Source organism: Fukomys damarensis, unplaced genomic scaffold (assembly GCF_012274545.1).
Source record: "Fukomys damarensis isolate Sample0158 unplaced genomic scaffold, DMR_v1.0_HiC HiC_scaffold_1, whole genome shotgun sequence".
NCBI classification, from domain to species: domain Eukaryota; kingdom Metazoa; phylum Chordata; class Mammalia; order Rodentia; family Bathyergidae; genus Fukomys; species Fukomys damarensis.
The window spans coordinates 60,335,246-60,359,111 of NW_022900913.1; the positions used below are offsets into that span (position 1 = coordinate 60,335,246).

General features: G+C 34.4%; 1 protein-coding gene across 2 annotated transcripts in view; it reads right to left on the reverse strand.

The window, feature by feature from the left end:
* Ap3b1 (adaptor related protein complex 3 subunit beta 1) overlaps positions 1 to 23,866 on the reverse strand; it is a 234,124-nt gene that overhangs the window by 55,593 nt on the left and 154,665 nt on the right. For both annotated transcript variants that reach the window (XM_010619098.1, XM_033761506.1), the window contains exons 20-22: positions 22,835 to 22,976; positions 13,091 to 13,163; positions 7,222 to 7,328 (exon numbers count right to left, since the gene is read on the reverse strand). In XM_010619098.1, coding sequence (XP_010617400.1) covers positions 7,222 to 7,328; positions 13,091 to 13,163; positions 22,835 to 22,976 — 322 coding nt within the window. The remainder of the gene's footprint in view (positions 1 to 7,221; positions 7,329 to 13,090; positions 13,164 to 22,834; positions 22,977 to 23,866) is intronic.

Here is a 23,866-nt window from a genome sequence, read left to right on the forward strand (position 1 = left end):
AAAAAAAAAAAAAAAAGATTTAAGCACTACCAATCTCTCAAAATGTTCAATTCCTTTCGGTCTTCACAAGACTAGTTTACCAGCCTTATTTGTAATTATCTCTGTCTTTCCCAATAAATACACTTCCTACACTAGTTACCACTAGTTACACAATTTCTCAAAAAAAAAAAAATTTGTCTTTTCTCTTTGATCTGGCCATGTTCTGCAACTGAAACACTTGTCTCCTTTTATTCTTGTTGAACACAGAGCCTCTTTAGCCCCAACACAAATATGACTAGCCATTTCTTTATTGACTGTGCCTCTTTCACAATTACTTGCTTCTTTCTCTAGGCTTGTAAATAGATGAAGTTTCCTCATCTGCTTCATTCACTGAACCATGAGCTCCTTTGGGAAGGGATCATGTCTTATTAAGATGTTATACAGCACACACAGTAAGGAACAGGGCATCATGTGCCTCGCCTATCTACCTATAAGAGCTCTCAGGCCCTTGAAGCTGTGCCACACCCAGGAACATGTGCTGGGGGTCTAAAAGTCAGCTCAGCTCATTTGTGCTTGGCTTCAGCAAAGGCAAATCCTGTATTAAATTCTTTTCAGAATATCATGTAGCCAATTGGTTTTTTTTTTTGGTACTGGTGATTGAACTCGGGCCCTTGCACTTGTGAGGCAGGCAGCGGAACCACTGAGCCAATTGTTTTTTAAAAAGTTACCATACACAATTACCTAAATGGCTAATACAAAGAAATATTTTTCTCTGCAACAAAATCTTACAGGTTAAACTATTTTTATTATAACCTTATTATATAATTCTTTGTAAGAGAAATCTTAGGATATTTTTTATACCATTTGAAAAACTGAAACGGAATTGTTAAACTCTCATTGATCTGAACTTTTAAAATTCAGATTCTATGAAAATTAAACACAGAAGTATGGCTTACCGTGCACAAGTCATGGAGTAAATAAGATTTTAGGGGACATATTAATGCATGAATGCATGCTTATTTATTTATTTTGTTGCTTTATTGAGACAGGGTCCTGCTGTATAGTTTAGATGGGCCTTGAACTCACCAGGTAGCCCAGGCTGGCCTTGAACTCATGGTGATCCTTCTGCCTCAGCCTCCTGAGTGCAGAGATTACAGGCATGTGCTGGCTGAATGCATTTTAATAATTAAATTGAGTTTATTATATATGGCATATAGTTTGATTTACTTAATTTTTTTTTCATACCAGGGATTGAATGCAGGACCTTGTACTTGCTAGGCAGATGCAGAACCACTGAGCTACATCCCTGGCCCAATTTACTTAATTTTTTAAAAAGCAAAGAGATAAAGAATAAAGGGAATGAAATTTAGAAGCATAAAGTTTGTGTAAGTAAAGCCTTTCCTTATAGTGATGTTTATTACACATTCTTTTTAAAACTTTCTATATTCTGAATAAATGATTCAAAGAGAACAAATAGTGGAAGTTTTTCACTATCAAAGTATTTCATATGAAAAAGGAATTATTCTTTGAGTTTCAATGTAAATACTTTGGTAATTTCAAACAATAAAATCTACTCAATCTGCCAAATACATAAGGAAAACAAACAATTCAGTAAGATATTTAAAAAACCTATAAACTAGGAAGTCATCATATAAGCTAAAAATGTTTCAGCTATTTATTTTTTATAAAATAATTTAAATCATTCTAGTGTAACTATTTTCACTACTTTGAAATTCTATCTTAGGTCCATTTACACACAGAACATTACAGCTAAAACATGGAAAATCAAGTGACCACTCGGTACCACTCAAGTAATTAGCAGTGATGATTCAGAAAGGCAGGAGCTAGTTGTGTTAATAAAAAGGAATTGTAGTCATTTCTACATGTGTTCCATTTCTATTAAATGTTTTTTGGAAATATATCACAAAGAAAAAACTGAAAAATATACAAAAGAAAAATAAAAACTATAGGTCCATCATCTCATCATTCAGAAAAAACTGTTAGCATTACGATGCAGTATCAACTGTTTCATCTCCTTTGTATTTAAAAACACAACAGTATAATTGAGATCTCTATATATTTCTACATCTTTTTCTTCACAGTATATTTTCTCAACTCATTAAAGTAATAAGAAACTTTATATGATTATACAAAATTCCTTAAATTGTTTTTATTATCAGACATTTAGGTTTACAACCAACCATGCACATAAATCTTTATACTATTTCTAATTATTTCCTTGGAAGAAAAAGCAAGACACAAAATTACTGGGTCATTTTTATATTTGATGGCTCTTTACATAGATGACCAAACTGCCATCCAGAAAGACACTTTATCCTTGCATCAGTCTAGCAATGTAAATGCCTACTTCACCGCCCCCACACACAATGGACATTGGTTTCTATAAGCTTTTGCTAATGTCCAGGCAAAATGCTTCTTTAAATTTGCATTTACTCATTGCTACTACTGAACATTTTCATGCATCTATTATCTTTGTTTCTTCTTCTATGAATACTGTATATCAGTTGTCCACTTTTCATAAATGTTTTGTTCAAGTATAATATACACACAGAAAAGCATACACATTTAACTGCAAAGTGTAAAGATTTTTCATAAACTGAATACACTCACACACCATCACTCAGATCAAAAGACAGAACATTAGCATCACTCCCAAAGTTGCCCTTGTGTTCTCTGCTTTACTAATTTTCCTAACAGTAATCATTACTGACTTGTAATACTATAAATTAATTTTGCCTATTTTGGTACTTTTGCCTGTTTTCATAGAAACAAATCACTGCTTTAAAATTGGTATTTATTATGAAACATTTAAACTTTATAGAAAAGTACAGAAAAAGATATCAACAAGTGCTCCAAAAATCATGCTACCTGAAAGAACTGTTAACCACCATGAACACGACAAATCTGTAAGCATGGACAGATATACAGAGAAACAAATTATCTTGTCAAATTGAATTATGGAAGTGTTTTAATTGAAGAAAAATAATTAAAATTAAGAATTTAAGTGAAGGGAGGGCAGGGCTATGGGGAAACAGTAAGAACCAAGATATATCATGTAAAGGTACAAGATCTCAATGATAAATATAAATGTATTGTTTGCTTTAAATGTGTCAACAACAGAAAAAAATAATTAAAAAATACCTTCCAAAATTTCAGATAAATGTTCTTTGAATAAATGTAAATCATTAAAAGGGTTGAGATTAAAAGGTTGTTTCAGCTTTGCATATACTGATTGATTTCTTACTATGAAAGAGATGAAACAACAGGTAGCCTCTCTGTTTCCTCTCCACGCCATCTACTTTTGGTTTCCTGTATTTTTTTAAATCATTTATACTCAATCTGAAGCTACTTATTCTGTTATTTTGTAACTATTAATTGGTTTCAACATTAAGCAGTATCCTCCCTTTTTCTAAAAGCAGAACTCCATAATTACCTTCATGTTTGAGCGTAAGCAGCCTTAACAGTGCAAAGACAACGCAAGTTTCAAGTCATATTTTATTTCATTTATAAAGTTTATAAAGAAATTTATAAAGAAAAATAGAAACTCCACGTATGTTAACTCTTTGAATACTAACAATGATTCTATGAAGTATGAGTCATTATTATCTTTATTCCACAGATGGGGGGAAAAAAACCTTAAACATGAAAGGCAAACTGACTGCCTCAGACCCTCAATATGTAAGTGGCAGAGCTCTGACGGAACACTGCTCCTGAGGGCTGGGCTGCCTTGCACTGCCTGGAGCATCTGCAGCTAGAACCCATGGAGGAAGGAATAGTAAAGGAGGCCACCAGCTTTAAGAACCGAGGGCCTACAATGGCTGGTGCCCTGCCGTGAACAGGGCAGGGCATATACTACTACATATGGATCCCTTATAGAAGTTGTTTCAATTCTGCATATTACTGACTGATCTCCGACTACCAAAGAAAAGGAAATCAGTAACATTCAAATGACTTACTGGACATTCACAATATAAAATTTGTTTAAAATTACTCCTAGGACATTTTATATATAAGCACAAAGCATTCTGGGTAGGGTTTTAATATATGCTCAATTTTTTAAAATCCAGAAAAATTGTTCAGTGTTTGGATATTTATGTCATACCACAACCCATAATACTGGAGGTCGCAATGCAATAACCTGTATTAGTCTGGACTTAGAGCTCCCACTTTCACAAATTTTACATATGAGTGCCAGCATCATTTAATTGCTTCATTATACCTTCCAGTGTAGTCATGGCCAAACATTTATAGATCATGGATAATATTACCTTATTATAAATTACTTTAATTTTTTTCCTTTCTACTCAACTAAGGCAACATGTTGGCTTTAAAGTTATGGATGTTGGGCCGGGAATTTAGCTCAGCGGTTTGGTGGTCTGCCTTGCAAGCTCAAGGACCCGAGTTCAATCCCTGGTACCAAAAAAAAAAAAAACGTTATGGATGTACTCTATTATCTATAAATTTCATTCTAGAATCTAAAAAATTTCCTGTATTTGTTGAGGACCCCCCTCCAACATTATATGCAAGTTGTAATTCTTGAGAGTTTCTCTTTAATTATTTTCTTCTTAATCTTTAGTCCACTTCTTTCCATGTTCATACAAATAATTAGAAAACTTAAAAATTTGGCTGATTTTTCTTCTTTTCTCAATACTGTTTTGCAGGCTGGAGGGGTCTGGTCACTTCACATACTACAATACTCAGTCAATTTCCAGAGGTCTAACTTTTCAAAGTACTATCTTTTTCTTTAAAGTTTATTCCTTTCCCCATTTGGTTATGGCAGCTCTCTTTGGTACTCTTTATTCTGGGGGCTGTGAGCTTTTTGAGGGGAGTGCTGGGAGACTACTTCATTTAGCCACAACACTTGAGAGTTCTTTTTTGCCCACATTTTTTTTTTTTTGGTACCGGGGATTGAACTCGGGTCCTTGCACTTGCAAGGCAGGCCACCGAACCACTGAGTTAAATCCCCGGCCCTGCCCACCTTTGAGTAAAGTGCTTTTCTTTCCTTTGAAGAGATCATTCCGATACATATTTTCCTTAGTATAAAAGGGCAAGTCTTTCAATTACTATGTGATGGATTAAAACTTACTATAAGCTTTTCTGATCTCAGCTGCATTTTTCTTACAGCTAACAAAGTATAGAATCTACCCAGGGTCCATTATCACTAAACATAGCACTTCCAAAAATATTAGTTAATATTTATCAAGTGACAGCAATGCACCAGTCACTGTTCTCAGAGGTTTACATATTAGCTTTTTAATCTCATAAGATACATATTATGCTCACAGATAATTGAAGTACATAAATGCTGCTATTTACCAATCTGCTCAAGGTCAAATAGCTAGCAAGTGGTAATGCGCAATTTGCACCCTGGACATTTGATACGAAAGCACAAGTAGTCATTTATCCTTCCGGCCAACCAAGTTTTTAGGGGTTTCCTGTTCCAATCAATGAACTAATTACTTCATTATAGGTTTTCTGATTACCACTCTTCTCTTTAGGGTCTAACACAAATGCTCAATAAGTATTTATTACTTGTATAAATGAAAGACTTAACTGTTTCCAAAGCGCACCCCCCACTTTTTTTTGTTTTTTGAGGCAGTGTCTCACTGTGTACTTGAGACTGACCTGGAACTCATTATGTATCCCAGGCTGGTCTCGAACTCAGAGCAATCCTCCTACCTCAGCCTCCCGAGTCCTGGGATTACAGGTGTGTGCCACCATGCCCAGCTTTCCCTATCGCTTTTAATGTGATTTCTTTTAGAAATAAGAAGGGCAAACTAAAACCCCAAACACTACTCTCACTTCTAGGAACCCAGATGAAGTCTCATTCTGCATTTAGGACATGAAAGCCTAGTGTTCACCTGTTACATCCTCAGCGAACTGACCAGAAGTAAGCAGAAATGTACTCTTTCCAATAGTTGACTGTAAGGCCCTGGTGTATCAATCCGCTTTGAAGGAGAAATTTTTTTAATAATGTACAAGACTTAGTACTCTTCTTCCCCCACTGGTGGCAGCAGCTCTATGCTTACTGGAGCTAAGATCATCAGTTATGTACCATGTCAGCCCTGAGAAACACCTGCTGCTCCAGATTTACTCAAACTACCTGTGCCCATCAAAGCTTACTGACCACCTTCTATTTTCTTGGCTTATAGATTTCTGGCAACAAACTTAAGCATGTCTACAGATTGTACTAGGAATCCTAGGCAGTTCGCTTGATATAAAGTGCAAGGGTAGTGAGTACAACATGCCAACACAAAAAAGTCACTGTGGTTTTATATACTATGACAGAGCGACAGGTTTTAAATTACACTCTATAAACAACATTCAAGAATTTTTAAAAAAGATATTAACACATGCAAATAAATGTATGAAAAGAATAGAAAGAAAAATACAAACTTGGGCATTTAAAAATGAAAACAGTTGTAAATTTTTACTATTTCATGAAAAAAAAAAAAACAAAAAGCCACGTGGTACTAATAAAATGATTACAGGAATGAAATTCGGTTAATATAGACTATGGGGGTGGGGAGGAGCACTGACTGGTGTTAGGGTTTGTACCAGGGCCATGAACTCTTCCACTCAGCAAAACCCCCATCCCCTAAACAACAATTCTTTATTTCAGAAGGGATGGTTATGAGCCCATAATGACATTTCCAGCTATGACAGACCACATACATAATGACAGTCCCCTAAGATTAAATTGCACAGAGACAGCACTGCTGTCCTAGTTTGTGTAAGTATGCTCTATGATGTTCTCACAATGACAAAATCACCCAATGATGCATTTACATATCTTTGTTAAGTGACATGACTATATAAACTACTTCAATGTGGCAAAGAACTCTTGTATATTACAGATTTGTAACAGTGCCAGAGAAGAATGTATATATAATTAAATGTGGTTAACAAGCAGAAGTAAATTGAGAAGATAATGGTTTGGGTAGAGTAAATTTAAAAACCATTTACAAAATTAAAAGGCCTTTTGTGAATTGGACTTGTTACAGGAAGAACTATTCAAGACTAAGAATCCACTTCAATTATTTGCATTTAAATAAAAAAGATGCAGTGGCAACATACAAAAACTGAGCTGGTGTATTTTAAAAATAACTTAAGTGCGGGCCAGGGATTTGGCTCAGTGGTTTTGCTGCCTGTCTCACAAGCACAAAGGCCTGAGTTCGATCCCCAGTACCAAAAAGAAAGACAGAAAGAAAAATAACTTACACTGATGACAGATGAGGAAGTTGACAAGTTTAAACCTTCAAGATCAGCTATCAAGCTCGGAGAAAGCACTGGTGTGGGAAGTGCAACTGGAGTGGATATGGGGTTAACTGTAAGAAAAGGCCCAAATTAGTAAATGTGCATGAAAATTTAATTCAAATTATTGAAAGCAACATTTTTATTTTGTTAGTAAATCTAATTAAATTACTTTGATTAATAAATGTATGACAATTCTATTTAACATCTTGATTTAGTCAAGTTATTATCAAGGGTTGGCAGTTATTAGTCTTAGCTTTCAAAACCTAATAGCAAATCCTATAACAAAATAGAGATATAAATATCTTGAGTAATAGTTTTTGAAAATTTTTATCACATGACATTATCACTAACATTTATCACCCAGTTAATTTCACTAACAGAAAAAGGTGAAGAAACACTTTTCCACACTAATATAAAGAATCACAATAGCTTTCAAGAGAGTTCTGCAGTTTAGTCAGAGATTTTAAAAAGCATGTTTAAATCATTTGTTTTGTTTTCCATTCTAACTAATTAGTAGTCCAAGATATATAATTTCCTTCTAATTACACTTTGCCAGCAAAGCTATGTGCTGACAGAAATGTTTTACTTGTTCTAATTCTAGTAAGTACTTCGAAGCAGGTAAGTGAAAGTTTAAAAATCTTTTAAAAATGAAAACGAGGTCATGACACTTCACAGCTCATAGCACTTGTAATATCAAAGTCCAACTCCTTAAGTAAGTGCACGGGACTCTCCATGATCTAGCTCAGCCCTGTGCCACAGAATGACCTATGACAAGAGAAATGTTCTGAATCTGTGCTGTTGTAATATGGTGGCCATATACACCTAACGCGCTCCTGAACAGAACTAGGATGACTAAACACATACATTTTTAATTTTAATTCATTTAGATAGCTACATGTTGTTGGTGGCCACCATTACCAGACCATCTCAGGCCCAGCTTATCTCCAATTTCATTAGTTTCTCTACATCTATGGAATACAGTTCCCAAGATTTTGCTCCACATCTTTGAGCCATCTGCAGTCAGGATGGGATTTCAATAAAAGGAAAGGAAGAATCTAGTTAATTGTTGTATGATAGAATGCTGTAAACAAAGAACGTGAGGTAGGAAACTGGTGCTGAGAAAGTTGGATTTATCTATAGATCACAGGAAAGTGTTTTAAAAAACATCTACCAAATAAGGGCTGAGGATTTAGCTCAGTGGCTCTGTGCCTTCCTGGCAAGTACAAGGTCTTGAACTAGAGCCCTGGTACTGGGGAGAAAAAATCTACCAAACAGAGAAATGATAAATGAATATGGTACTGAAGGATGATTAACCAATCACAGTGTGAGGGAGCGGATGAAGGTCAGACCAATGGGCTAGTGAAAAAGAAAGGAAGAAAGCTAATAGTGGTATTACAACTTCAAAGAAACATGTGTATTAGAGACACTGGAAACTGAGACCCAGAGGACAGTAAGATTTGCCAAGGTCATGAGCAAGTGAATGGTAGAAACACTCGAGAATTAGATAGCTGGTTCTTCTAACTTGTATCATAATATGATGCCTTTTCAGGCAAAACGTGACTTTTCTGAGGGGCATGTTTATTTGTTCATCTGCTGGTCCATTCATAAACCCACTCATTCAATATGTTAATTGCTCACATGTAAAAAAATGAAAAACTGAATAAGAAACAGCTTACAATTGCAACTATAGTTAAATACCAATGAGAGAAGAAAATTCACACCACAGACAAGTTCCATTCTTAAAAAACAGAAAGCAAAAAACAAGCTTTAAATATCATTTCTGAAGACAAAAGCCCTGGTAAGAGGAGAAAAACTACAATAAGCAGAGAAAGAAGCAAGTGATAATATGGAACCTTATTATGATCTAATTTGGAGGGGGGATTTACAAATGAAGAGAATCTGAACTGACAGAATGTTAAGCCAGATTGTTCAGATAACAAGCTAATTTTATTATCTTCTTTTTAATTTAAAACATTTCGGGGCTGGGGATTTGGCTCAGTGGTTCCACCACCTGCCTCACAAATACAAGGACCCGAGTTCGATCCCCGGTACCAAAAAAAAAAAAAAAAAACCTTTTTGGGCCAAGGACTAGCTCAAGGGTTCCGCCACCTGCTTCGCAAATACAAGGACCTGAGTTCGATCCCCAGTACCAAAAAAAAAAAAAAACCTTTTTGGGCCAAGGACTAGCTCAAGGGTTCCGCCACCTGCTTCGCAAATACAAGGACCTGAGTTCGATCCCCAGTACCAAAAAAAAAAAAAAACCTTTTTGGGCCAAGGACTAGCTCAAGGGTTCCGCCACCTGCTTCGCAAATACAAGGACCTGAGTTCGATCCCCAGTACCAAAAAAAAAAAAAAACCTTTTTGGGCCAAGGACTAGCTCAAGGGTTCCGCCACCTGCTTCGCAAATACAAGGACCTGAGTTCGATCCCCAGTACCAAAAAAAAAAAAAAACCTTTTTGGGCCAAGGACTAGCTCAAGGGTTCCGCCACCTGCTTCGCAAATACAAGGACCTGAGTTCGATCCCCAGTACCAAAAAAAAAAAAAAAAAAAGGCATTTCTATGAAGCACTATTTTTTCTTTGCTAAAGCGTATTTAATATAGTAATTATACAATTATCCTTCTTACCAAATTTTTGATTCAGCATTAAGTACAACTGCTTTTATAGAATGATTTAATATAGATTCAGCTTGGTCAGTGTGATTTGCTGTTGTTGCTGCATCATTTCGATCACCGTTACCATCACCATGAACCCTTAGAAAATACTCATTATTATATGCCAGGCATAAGGATAAGTGCTTTTTTTTTTTTTTACTTAATCCTTTTAAATCACCATAAAGAGTGTTAATACCACTCTAAGCAGAGGTTAAGTAAATTGCCCAAGCTAACTCAGCTAGTAAAAGAACTGGAACTCACACTAACAGTTTTGCTCCATCATCCCCTTGACTACCCCTTCTACTACCTGCTCTAGACCTTGTCAAATAGTGTGGTACCACAGACCACTATGCTTACCTGAAGTACAGTAATTGTTGGCTGATAGGTACTTTTCTAATAGTGTAATGACAGAGTTTCATAGTTTTTACAAAAGAAAATCAGAATGGGATTGCTGCATTATGATCACGCTATTGAGGGTATATGGTATGGGGCATTAAAAGGTATTTTAATGTCTAGATATTTATAATATGCCCCCAAAACCACCCTACTGTGATCTTTTAGTTTAATAATAGATTGTGAGATCAATCATGTATTATCCTTGCCCAAATATTATTTTATGTATTATCAACCAACGTTCATGAAACATAGTTTCATGATCTACAGAAATCATAAAAGATTTATAATTTTATTTTATTTTTTCATTTTATAATTAAAAAATGAGACAGAAATTAACTCACTAAACTAATTAAAGGCATAAAGGCCTCTGCTCCTGGTAACGCCCTTTCAATAAGTACACAGAGAGTTTTCTTCAAAAATCATAGATCAGCTTTGTATTAGAGCCAGTCTGTGTAGCTAGAATGGTAATCTGCTTCCTTATAGACAATAACTATTTCTGGTTGGAGCTAGCTAGCTTTTTGTCCTCCTCCATGTCTTCAATATGCCTGGTACCCCCTCTGCTCACTCCTTCCTCTAATTGACTGGCTAACGCTTGCTTAAACTCAGCTCAGAGTTACATCTTGTTATTGGTAGGCTTAAAGACACCTAACAGCATTCAATGCCTAAAACTCTCTCAGTTCATCTATCATGTAGCAATCTAACTGATGACTTACTGATTCTCCCATTACTCTTCTAGAGTTCCTTGGGCAGGGACAATGTTGAATTTATTTACTATCTCCAGCATGTAGCAGATTTCCTACATTATTGCAAATATTCGATAAATACTTTCTGAATGGTAAATACTCAATACTATGGCTTTTCTGGTATGCAGTATGTACCTAACAACCTCTGTGTAGATAAAACAAAGAATGTGTTTGCTTCTCTTTCAAAATTACTTATAACTTTCAAAAGCTGAGAACTGAACCCACTGGAAAGTGATTTTTAATGTTTGATCAACAAACTTCTTACCCTGGATGGTGGAGAACTACTACGGACAATAAGCAGCTAACAATGAAGTCAGAAGACCTCTGCTTGTCTTTTTCTGAGGCCAGGTTGTACTCTTTCCACAGGCCTTTGTAGCTTTTTAATTGCTATTTCTTTCCCTACACTAACATGTAAACATTGATTCACATTTTTCTTCATCTGTGCCTCAGATATATACATACAACATTGTTTCAAATATGCAAAAAAGAATATAAATGAATATACTTGTCCAGGTATCTGTGTCCATGACTGGATTTTACTATCTGGAAGAGAATGACTAAGGAAAACTTCTGTTGTTAAATATAAACATTACTTGTATAAAAAAGAATCAAAAGCTGTTAACAATTGTGAATTTCACAGGTTTCCATTCTTCACATGCTCTCTCTGTATCTTTCTACATACAATAAACTTCTGTTGTTTATAAATCACCCAGAATATACATTACAGCTGTCTGATCAGACTATGACAGTGTGTAAAGTGACTTTTGAGCTTGTACTTGAAAGACAAATCTGCCATCCAAAGATCTGGGGAAGGATTCTCAGAGGGGAGAGCAGTACTGAGCCCTTGGCAGGAAAGAGCCTCATAGTTTAAACAAAGCAAAGAAGAAGAGCAATGTGAAATATAGATAAGACACAGGCCAGAATTGATTGACTTTATCTTGGAAATTGAAGAAAGAAGTATAGACTTTAGTGGAGAAGTAAAGATATTCAATTAAAAGGTTTAAAACAAGGAAGAAAAAAAATATGATTTTGTAGTTCACTGGTAAGATACATTTCCAGGTAAGAACTATTAGGTCTTATTACTACTATGCACAATTTAACATGCACACATATTGTTAAAATGACTCCAAAAAGCTGTACCCATTTGTATTCCTATGAAGAGGTTATGAACAATGTCTTGTTTCTCCTGTGCAACAATAGGCAATATCAAAATGTAAAATCTTTGCTAACATGTAAAAGTTGATTCACATTTGGCTCTAATTTTATTTTTAATTTCTCTATATTAAGTATTTCTTTGTATTGTACATGTAAGTTTCTCTACAGAAAGAATTCGCCATGTCCATTGGAGACAGGCCATGTAAACAATACAAACAAAACAGATTTATGACAGAATGAAGTAACACATATCTTCCACAAGCATAGAAAGACAGTAATAGAAAATGACAGTAGTTATATACTTAGGAAATCTCACTTGTTGTTCTTTTCATAGCACAATATCTACATAGAAATAAAATCAATTCTATTGTCTTTCTCTCACCATGTAAGAAGAATGGTGAATATGTATCTTTGCAAATGTGGCTGAGTGTATTTGTAAGATTTAGAAGAAGATTTGCTGGAACAAAGATTATTACAGTTAAAATACTGATGTGTGGGGCCAATTTGGTTTCCAAACATTTTGTAAGCCATTCTTGTCAAAATTGTGGCAAGTAGAAAATGGTGATGTTCCCATGGTTATTTTCTTTCTTAATTCTCTACCTGCATCCTTAAGTTAGAAATGGGAACCTCAAAAGCAACATTTAAAACAAGTATAACCCTAAGTGAAAGATTTAAAAACAAATTTGATATATTTTATTTGGCCAACCATATTTATCCATGTGACACAAAATTGTTATGCTAAAAACAGAGTCTACTGCAAATAATTTCTAAAATTTTCTGGCCTTACTCATAAATCTTTAATAATAGATATCAATAAATTTTAGAACATAAAAGTAACAATAAAAATAAATTCTCATACCAAATACAGAAAAAATTATAATACTTACAATCATCTAGGTCTAGAAGTGAAACATCCTTGGTAAGAAAAGTTCTATCTTGCTTTACTTTTTTTTCTTTCTCCTATAAAATAATAAATATTTCATTTACTTCATGTTTTGCCTTTAAAAATCTAGGAAGCATTATTAACATTAAAAAAGCAAACAACTTTTTTCTTATTCTTACAAAGTAAGCCTTTGGCTACATGAAGCACTTTTCAGAATAAAAATTTCTGCTCAATTAGCATACAATATTTCTTTCAAAGTTGTGCAAAGTGCTAATTATTTTTAAATGTTTATATTTAAAGATCACAGAAGATTTTAGAAGAAAATTTAAAAGTGAATAATTATGACTTTATAAGCTGAAAATTTTTGCTAATATAAAAATATAATGTGACTATCCAGTTTGAGGTACATAAGCATTCTTAAAATAATTTTTAAACATTTACTATGTGTAAATACCAAATAGTTTCTCTGGTGTGAAAAACTAAAAGTGTAAATTGTAAAACTATATACAAATTATATAACTGATAATGTGAAATAGGAAGAAAAGGGCTAAAGGTGTAGGGGAAGTGGTAAGAATAGGGAAAAGGAAAAAAGGAACAAGAAAAAATATGAGAAAAGGAAAAAATGGAAACGAAGTGTTTGTAAATAGGGGAGGGTAGAGGAGGTGAAGGGAGGGGAGGGACAAGGGGAAAAATGAGAACCAAGATCTGTCATGTAATGGTACAAGATCCCAATGATGAACGTAACTGTACTGTATACTTAAAAAGTACCAATAAACTCAATAAGATTTAAAAAAGAAAAAGAACTTCCTCAGCAATACATGCATAGCTCTGAAATCATCAGTGGTCTTGTAATAGGATAACCTCTTTGGCAATACTGTGTGACATGTACTAGGCATTCAGAATTTCAACACTGGGTTGTATCTAACCTCTTTGCCCAAAGTATTCATTAAAATCTCTGAATGACATTCCCAGGCTCTTGCTCTTGAGTGGGCAAGGATTTACTTACTTGACTTGCTGACTTATGTACAGAAAATAAATATTTCAAACTTATCTGCTCATAAGTAGGGCTTCCCTAAGAACAGATTTTCTTATTCAGTATACTGTATTTATGAAAAAATGTATAACTATGGACTAGAATACAGCACTCAGGAAGCTGAAAGTATTCAGTTTGGTTAGATATTCAAAAAAGTTCAGTTTATCATATTTTCCCCCCAAAAGGGACAGTGCTACATAGCATTTTAAACAATTAAATCCAACAAAGAGTAGGGTATTAAACAGATATACCTGAATAAAAGTTACTTTTGTAACCTGTGCTTTTATTTTAAATAAAATCTTCTCAAATTAGAAGTCAGAACATTTTACTAAAATCCATTCATTCACTAATTCATTTAATAGGTATGTACAGAATTTTAGATGTATATCAGAATCTGTGCTAAGCAACGGAAATAACAGTCCAGACATAATCCCTGCCTTCAAATAATTTATAATCTGCCAAAGGCGTCAAGAGTTTATTGTTCACATGAATTATTGTAAATGTTTTTGAAGTGTTCGAGCCATGGAAACATATAATTGAAGCAAAAGGTATATCACCACCACCACAGGTTTTCCCCAATACTGCAGCTCTTAGCAGCAGTGCACACACAAGAACAAGAGCGTTAACCTGAAAGTATATGGTAGGTAACATTTTAAATTGATTTTAAGCCTACTTATTTGTCTCCCTTATGCCAATGCTAAGAAAACCAAGGGTTATATAATACATTAAAACGTCAGTTAAAAATAGCAACATTGACTTTCTTCCTCAAAATAACTATTTCTGCTATTGAAAAACTAAAGTTTTAATTTTCATTTGTTATTTAAAAACAAAACAAACAGCATTTATCCCCCTCTCCATTTTTGAGATAAATAACAATGTCTAGAACTGGGGAAAATATAAAAGAAAGGTTAGTTTCGAGGCTGAAATTTAAAAGTTGCATGTAAATGCAAACAGGTTCAGAATGAAAATGGCATTTTGACTGGAATATTATTCCTGTGAAAAAAGAACATATAACAAAAAGAGCTGAGCATCATGTGACCTATCAAAATGCAGTGCTGAGCACAGGGTGTAGCTTCCTATAAACTACAATGGTGCATGACTGTCTTTATGGAACTGTAACCTCCCCTGCTGAAAAATTAGAAATCTATCAAATCAAGATAAAGTTAAAGCTGAAGCCAAGTCTATACCTTATTTTCTACTCCACAGCCAAGAACATGTAACAATATCTATTAAATACACATCAGGTCACAAACAACACAGAGCAGAGCTGCATGTGAAATTGGAATAATCTCTTATTATAAGCCCAGAACAGAAAGAAGAAAGGCTTTCAAAAGAACAGAATTCCATTGACTCTCTGTGAACAGCAAATAACCGGTGACTGAAATACAACATTAGCAATAGATAATGGTCAATTCTACCAAACTGAAAAAACCTTGCATTTGAATCAAGACTATAAAATGCTTCATGATGTGTTTGGCATTCTCCTCTTATACTGTATTTCACTTTTCATTTTAAAAAAATCCATAGTAAGTTCAAAACATTTTCATACTTAAACGATCTACTAGAAAAATAAAAATCTGAATTTTAAACAAAGAAGTTAAGAGCTCTACTCCATCAAACATTTCTCCATTTGCAATTCATCTTGGTAATAGAGACAGAACCTGGGCAAATGCATATAGGACTCGAGGCAGAAGATTTTTCTTGCTCAATGCATAATTCATGTGCTCCGCCTGCAAAGTGTGTAAAATGAGAATTTCACACCGCAGCATGAGCCATGGAGCTGCAGAGAAAAGGCAGATGAAATCATATTTTACTGTGTGAATTTTATTTCTTACCCTCCCAATATTTATACAAAACCATCATTGACAAACCAAACACACTGACAGATCACCCACTGTTTCCATTGTGTTAGTACTTGAGAAGAGATCAGGCAGAAAGAGAGACAATTTGTTTTTGTATTTTTTTTAAATAGAGGATTAGGTTTTTAACAGCTGAGTGACTGTATTAGACTTTTATAAGGACAACAGTAACTGATCTCAAGACATCACTATAAAAAAGTACCAAGTTATCAATTCATCTTCCTCCAATCTCCATTTTGTTTCTATGGTGTTCCATTACACATCTCAACACATCAACATTTTCAGAATATAATACAAAGGTACAAGGTTAGGAATTTGATTTCCAGTCAATATACTTCGTTTTCATAATAAATAAAGATCCTGGAAATATTAAGCTCCAAATAATATAAACAAAAATATGTAACATTTTACCAGTAAAGATGTTTTATGTATTATGTATATTCACTTTCATGCTGATTTTTTAAAGTGGAAAAAAAAAAGATCTGACATGACAAGCACCATATATGCTTCCATTATAAAAAGGTTTTAAATTTAAAACCATAAGAATAAGCAATATGTAAAGTTTGTCAAACATATACTGTGCTTCAAAATCAACATCAATTCAAGGCTAATTTTTAGCCTCACAGGACAATTATATTTGCATGAAATAATTTAAATTAGAATTGTACATCAAGAACAATTTCTCTTCAAGCTATCTGACAAATACGATTTTTAAAAAATCTGAGACTCATACTTAAACTTATGCCTTAAAACAAAAGTACAAGGCCAATGAGTTAAAACGAAATGGCTTAAACAAATCTTTTCCTATTAGATTATACCTACTCAAATACAAAAGCCCACTTAATGGCATTCCCTTTAAGTCTCAACCGAAATTAGCTTTAGAGAGGAACTAAACTGGGAAAGAGAGAAACTGAAAGAGGCAAGGCTTTGAGTTAAAAATAAAAATCAATATTCTTCAATATTCATCAAAGTTATGCAACTGCAGCATATATACTAATAAGAATATAAGTAAAGCTTGTTTTCTATTTCTTTTTCTTTGCCTTTTTTGGTATGGGAATCGAACTCAGGACCTTGCACCTGCAAGGCAGGCAGTGGCACCACTGAGCTAAATCCCCAGCCCTGTTTTCTACTTCTTAAAAATAGAACACCAATCAGAAAACAGTTCCATCCACGCCATAGGCCAAAGTGCTTTATGCCCAAGAGCTCCTCATACATGTGGTCTTCATCTCCAAATCTTTTTTTTTTTTAAGACAAAACTTAACATTTGCTGACATTCCAGCACTAGATACTGTGCCAGTGACTGCTCCTGAGAAATGAAGAGGTGTCATCAGCTTCTCTGCACTTCATAGAGGGACTCACAAAGCCTGAAAGAAAGCTGACTAGGAAAGTACCTCCAATACTGCTGAGAACACAGAGATGGGAGTCTTTCTCACAGCTAGTACACACACTGGTCCAAACGTGGGATGCTCTTAACAGTAAGTGCTAAATGCACATCTACTAAATATTTATTTTACACTAAGACTATGTTTTACATGCTGCTTATATAATTATAATTATAATGTTAATGTGTAAAGGAAAATATATAAGTTATTCACAAAAAGTAATCATGATTTACAATCATAATTTTAATCATTAACTAAATTTTCAGTGGGTAGTGTGCAGACATTACAGTTATAAACAAGAATATGCACTACAGTTAAGGTGTAAATAGTGGACTAACCAGCTGGTAGCCAAAATAATTATAGTATATAGGAGCTCTAATATATATTGGTTAGAGATGTCAAGACCAAAGTCTGGTGGCACAACCCTAGCAATCAGGAGTAATCTTAGCACTCAGGAAGCTGAGGGAGGAGCATCACCACAAGTGTGAAGTCAGCCTGAGCTCCATAGTGAGTTCAAGGCCAGCCTGAACTATACAGTGAGATAGTGAGACCCCTTCTCAAAAAAACTCAAAAAAAAAAAAAACCCTTCAGGAAACTTTGAAAACATTATTTAAAATAAAATTTTCACCACCTGTTCAACACAAAATTTTAACTATCAGCAGAATATAACTCAATTACATTGGTAAAAAAATAACATAAAGTGATATAAATGCAAATCTCTTCCAGACATGATGTGGTCTGTATTAATGATTTTTCTCTATTTGTCTGTATAAAATAAATTATTTCCCTTCACATTATGTATAGCATGTGAAAGTACTTAAAATATGGAATTATTAAAAGCAATTTTGCTACAGTTATTACTTAGGGCAAAATAATTACTTCATGAAAAGGACCACAATAAAAGTATTTTTCAAATATATTTTAGAAAAGAATACTGACATATGCAAGTATGCCTGTCTAGGTTGGGCATAGTGGCACATGCCTGTAATCCCAGCACTTAGGAGGCTGAGGCAGGAGGATCACCATGAGTTCAAGGCCAGCCTGAGCTACACAGTGAGTATAAGGCCAACCTGAACTAGATAGTGAGACCCTGCCTCAAAAAAGAGAAAAAAAGTATGCCTGTCTATCAAGTATGCCTGTCTAACTGTAACTGAAACAAGACAATCTTCTTTGGTGATTACAGACAATAAATCTTAAATGAGGATGCTTCTCAATCAAGACAACAAGCAGGGCACCTGAAGATGTAACTATAGTTTTGTGCCTTCTGCTGCTTGGGACTGAGTGGGAGACTCTTAGAACACAGCAGCAGTGGTCTGGCCATTGTGCTATTCACATGAGTTATACCCTCTTGGTATGGTTCTTCATTCCCTGTACAGTAACTGTTTTCAACTATGACCACACTCAGTCATGAGGCCACATTCTTCTCTGCTTAGACATATTTTTGCAATGAAAGAAATGTGCAAAAGAACAAAGACATAGAAATAAGAAAGCATAAAGCTTGATAAGAGAACCACAAACCCTTCATTAGGATCAGAATACAGGGTAGGCTAAGACCATATGGGCAGGCGTGGGCAAGCTAGCTCAAGAAGTTCACTGAACTCAAATTGCAACAGGACTTATTCTGGATGCCTCTGTCTTCATCTGCCAGCTGTGTAGAGGGACTGTGGCAATAGACACATTGGTCTGAAGCTGACCTATGGCAATTGCCTAAAAGATATTGAAGAACTGGTCTAGAATAGTAAAAGTAGGAAAAGAAATAAATGTAAGGAATAACACAGATATTGCAGAGAACCTGGCAAATATCCAAACATATATAATGACAAGAGTCAAAGATAATACGGGAAGAAAGGAAGAATGCAGGTGTCAAAAGGGAGCACATGTCTCCTGGCTATATTAGTTTTGGAAAATCAGTAGCCCCTCAGAGGTCTAAGAAATTAGAAAGAAAAACTGGAGCTGTTGTAGAGATGGACAGATATTACCATGGAAGTATTTTAGCGGAAGCTACAGGAATGAATGAGGTCTCCCATAGGAAGGATGGGGAGGGAGGAGAGGATTAGAGAAAAATTTGTTCATTTCAATTAATACATTTGAAAAAATGATATGTACTAAGTACTGATTTGAACAAATGGTTCATACTTGGGTGTTAGGAGAGGGTAAAAAGTAAAGCAATCAAAAGAATGAAAGTTCAATAATATCAGAAGACCAAAACAGCTGGGGATTTAGCTCAGTGGTTCTGCTGCCTGCCTCTCAAGTACAAGGTCCAGAGTTCGATTTCCGGTATCAAAAAACAAAACAAAACAGATGTATATCGCTTGAAATAGTACAGGAATGAGGTTTGGGGAAGGATTTGGCTGTGTTTTCAAGGCAGTACCTGTAGGAAGTAACAGAGGTGGAAACCACTTTCTAAAGTTAAAAGGCATAATTGTGCTAAGAAGTAGTAGATGGAGGATATGTATATTTTCTAAACTCACATGTCACATTTTCTCTCTCCACTCCTCGCTCCTTTCTCTCTTTAGATGCTGAAAAAGACATGAGTCCTTTGCTTGACAGAAGAAAGAGCTTGAAAGTATAAAGGAGGCAGGTGACTATTAACAAAAACAAGGGCAGAGAGAAGTAGGCTTTATTCCTGGCTGAGTGGAGAGAGAGATCACCTACTGGAAGATACATTCAAACAAAAGGGAAGGTAATGCCATGTGTGGTGGTGCACACCTGAAACCCCAGCACTTGGGAGGCTGAGGCAGGAGGATCACTGTCAGTTCAGGGCCAGCCTGAAATACATAGCAAGACCTTGTCTCTAAATAAATAAGTAAACAAATAAAGGGGTGAATGGCCATTTTTTACTTAGAAAGCAGGAAAGTATGAGATATTCACAGTGGATAGCAGTTGTCTTCTGAAGAAAGTGGTAAGGTTACAGGCTGCAAGTAAAATGTTATAACTGAATGCTGACTTACCACTTGAGTTATATAAAAAGAATCAACTATTCAAGGAGACTCAGGAGCCAAAACTTTAGGTTCCTTTAAGCAGTGGCATTCTATAACTAACACTGTTGATCTTCTGTGAAATTAAAGTTCAAGCTAAAAAGTGTTAAGGTTGCTGTTTTATAGTTGAATAGTGCTTTACATCAATCTTTCATATTTGATTTTTACCATAATATTTAAAAGCAGAAAGGTAGGTGCTAGCAATTCAACTTTATAGATGAGGAAACTGAAGCACAAAGATATTATCTTCCAACAAGAACACTATACTTATTTCATAGGACCACCATAAAAATTAACTGTTTTGAAAGTCATCAATAGTAAGTATTCAAGGGACCTCCAAGGTCTTATTTTCATGCTAATGCCCCCAAAACACACTGTCCAGATGAAAGAAAAAAAGACAAAGCATAGATTTAGCTAGGCAGCAGACTTAAGGCATATGAATTTTCAGTACTAAGTCGCTGTCATGCTAAATTAAGGTAAAGCACCCACCATCTGCCTTCATTACTCATAATTTTGAGCAGAAGCCACAACACTTAGTACAAGGAGGACTTTTCCACAATTATAGAGTTGCTTATTATTAGAAAATTGGTGCACTTGTAATCACACGGTATACTCCACATCATTCAGAGAGAAATGGAAGTATGTAATTACGGTAGCTCTGAGGTAGAGAATATTTATTCCAAATGTTAAAGCAAACACACTACATACAAACCACAATGGATTAGCATAGATAAATCATCCTAATAAAGAGAAAATAAGTCCTCTAAAGAAAACATATAGACACAAAACTATCACCAGTGTGAGTTAAACCTAACTTCTCATGGGTCTTGTTTCATTGCAATAGTTTCTTTTTTTTAATAATGATTTTCTATAGTAAATTATTATCAATTATCAAGAGAGTCAATTCAATCATTGAATTCTTTGACAATGAAAAATTAAATCACCTGGGGGCCACTATAGCTTTTTTTGGTACTGAGGAGTCAAACTCAGGATCTTGCGCTTGCAAGACAGGCAGCAGTACCACTGAGCTAAACCCCAGCCCTCACTATAGCTTTTTAATAGGCTTTCAAACCTCTGCTTCTAATACCACACAGGCAGATAAGTCAATAATATTTCACCAAACATTATAAGAATTACTTACTTTAATTCCACCCCCATCATTTGCTGATGTCTTCCTCTGTAATTTTAAAAACTGATTTCTTATTCTGGGTTGTACTTATGTTAATATCGACAGCCTTTTATTTTAAGTAATACCTTAAGCTTTTCTGGTAATTCAGTATAGAAAATGAGAATATACGAAACTCACTGTATAATGAGATTTTATATAAGGCCACATTAGCAAATGATAAAAATCTCTAAAAGTTTATGAGTTTATAAAAACAGAACTATTAGGTAATACTACATATAGACATAAAGTTTAAATATAAATCTAGCTTTAAAATAAAATTTACACAAAAATATTTGAAATGTGGCAAGACAAATTTTAGTCAATATTTTAAATATGCTCAGTCTTAATAAATCTCTGAATGGGGAAGGGCAATTGTCTACTTCCATGAATTTGTTTCAAGCTCAAATACTGAGAGGACATATTGAAGACATTCAAAATCATAGAACAAGTGAATGAAAAATAATATGGGGTTAGGAATAAAAGAAGGCAGTGACCACATTTTCAACATATGGAATATTATGGTTGATATATAAAACAACTGCTCTTAAGCCCAGCTTGAGCTGGGGTATTCACATTACATGGAAAGGGTGACAGATCAAAATGTTCATCAGATATACATTTTATATTATTAACTACATTTTTGTGATTCATGCTTTTAATTTTGCTAAAAAGCAGACAAGTTCAGTTTTTAAAATGCTATATCAAAAAGCATTTAAATTGTACTGTATTATGTAAATGGTTCTAACATTTGTTATTAAATTCCGCATTTTTTTCAAGCAAAACATTTATTGGTACATTTTAGATATACATAATGATGACATTTATCATAGGGAATTTTTACCTGTACATGATATATCTTGCTTCTTTTTTTCCCACTAACTAGTTAAATAACATACACCTTCTACTTAGAGCCTTAAAAACATTCTATTATCCACTAATAATTACTATTAAATGTGCAATGCTTTTTAAAAAGTAGATTAGTATCAATTTTTCATGATGTATGTACATTTACAATATTCTCTTGCTCAGCAGTATTTCTGTGGCTTCCTTTCACTTCCTCTTTAGCAAAAGCCTCTTTTGTCATAGCTCGCCAGGAATTTCAGGGGCAAGGGACAAGGCAAAAAGCAGTTCTAACTTCTCTGAAGAATTAGACTAGAAGAGAAAGTAAACTCACAGGTGTGAAGGAGTGAACACAGGGGTATATTATTTTAGTTGTAGTGATGTTAAACTTTTTTCTTTGCTTGACTTTCAACAAAATACTAATTTTAACTTGGAAAAGAATATATATGAATAGTTCTCTTTGATTACAAGAATGCATGATCTCTTACCTTAGTGACTTTTCTGGATTCAGATTCATTTTCAGATTCTGATTCAGACTGTGAAGAACTTTCTTCTATTGAACTAGATTCAGCATTAGAAGAATCTGAAGTTTTAGATTTCTTATTTTTCTTATCCCCATCTTCAGAATCACTATGCATAATAGTAAATGTTGATATATCAATTATAACTCCTTTATATAAACATTTAGTTTATATAAAACACAATGAAAAATGATTTTTAAATTTCAGAATATATTGACATTAACATAGTATTGTCTGTAGCAAAATAAATCAGAACTGCCTCAAATGCAGTCATAAAATAACATTAAATGACATTAAGTATTAACAGAAATAACTGCCAAGATTTTCAATTCCTGTCTCAAAATCATGTTTGCTGATAAATTTAAATACTTACATAGTACAATATTTTTGCTAGAATAGACTTGGCACTGTAGATTTTTTTCCATCCAAGAAAACTACTTACACAACTTCCCAAATACGACCTTAGACACATAATATAAGAAAGTGTTAACAAGTTCCATAAGAATTCCTCAGGTCTTACTAAAAAGTAAATCAAATGTAAACTTAAAAAATGATCAAATGATCTCACCTAAGTGCTTAATACCATTCATCTGTTTACTCCTAATATTTACTGATTACTGACAGCATGCTGGCACTATATGAGGGGCTAAGGATAACACTGTTACTAAGGTATAGATGAGCTCTGTGTATCCACCTTTTATTGTTTGTAGCCCACTGGAGGATACATGGAAATGTACAGGAGCTTACTAAAGTATAGTGTGCTATGAGAACATTGGAGGAACACCTAAAGTAATTTAACAAAGATTCACAGTGAAAGATATGAATTGACAAACTGCATAAAGGCAGGCGGGCTTGCTAGGGGGTCAGTTCTCCAAGGGACTATCACGAGCCACTCTTACAATAACAGATGTCTTAAGATGTTTTATATAAATGTGACTCAAAACTGAAAGTCTACTTCCCACCACTGTGTGTGCACATGTGTGTGCATGTATATTATTT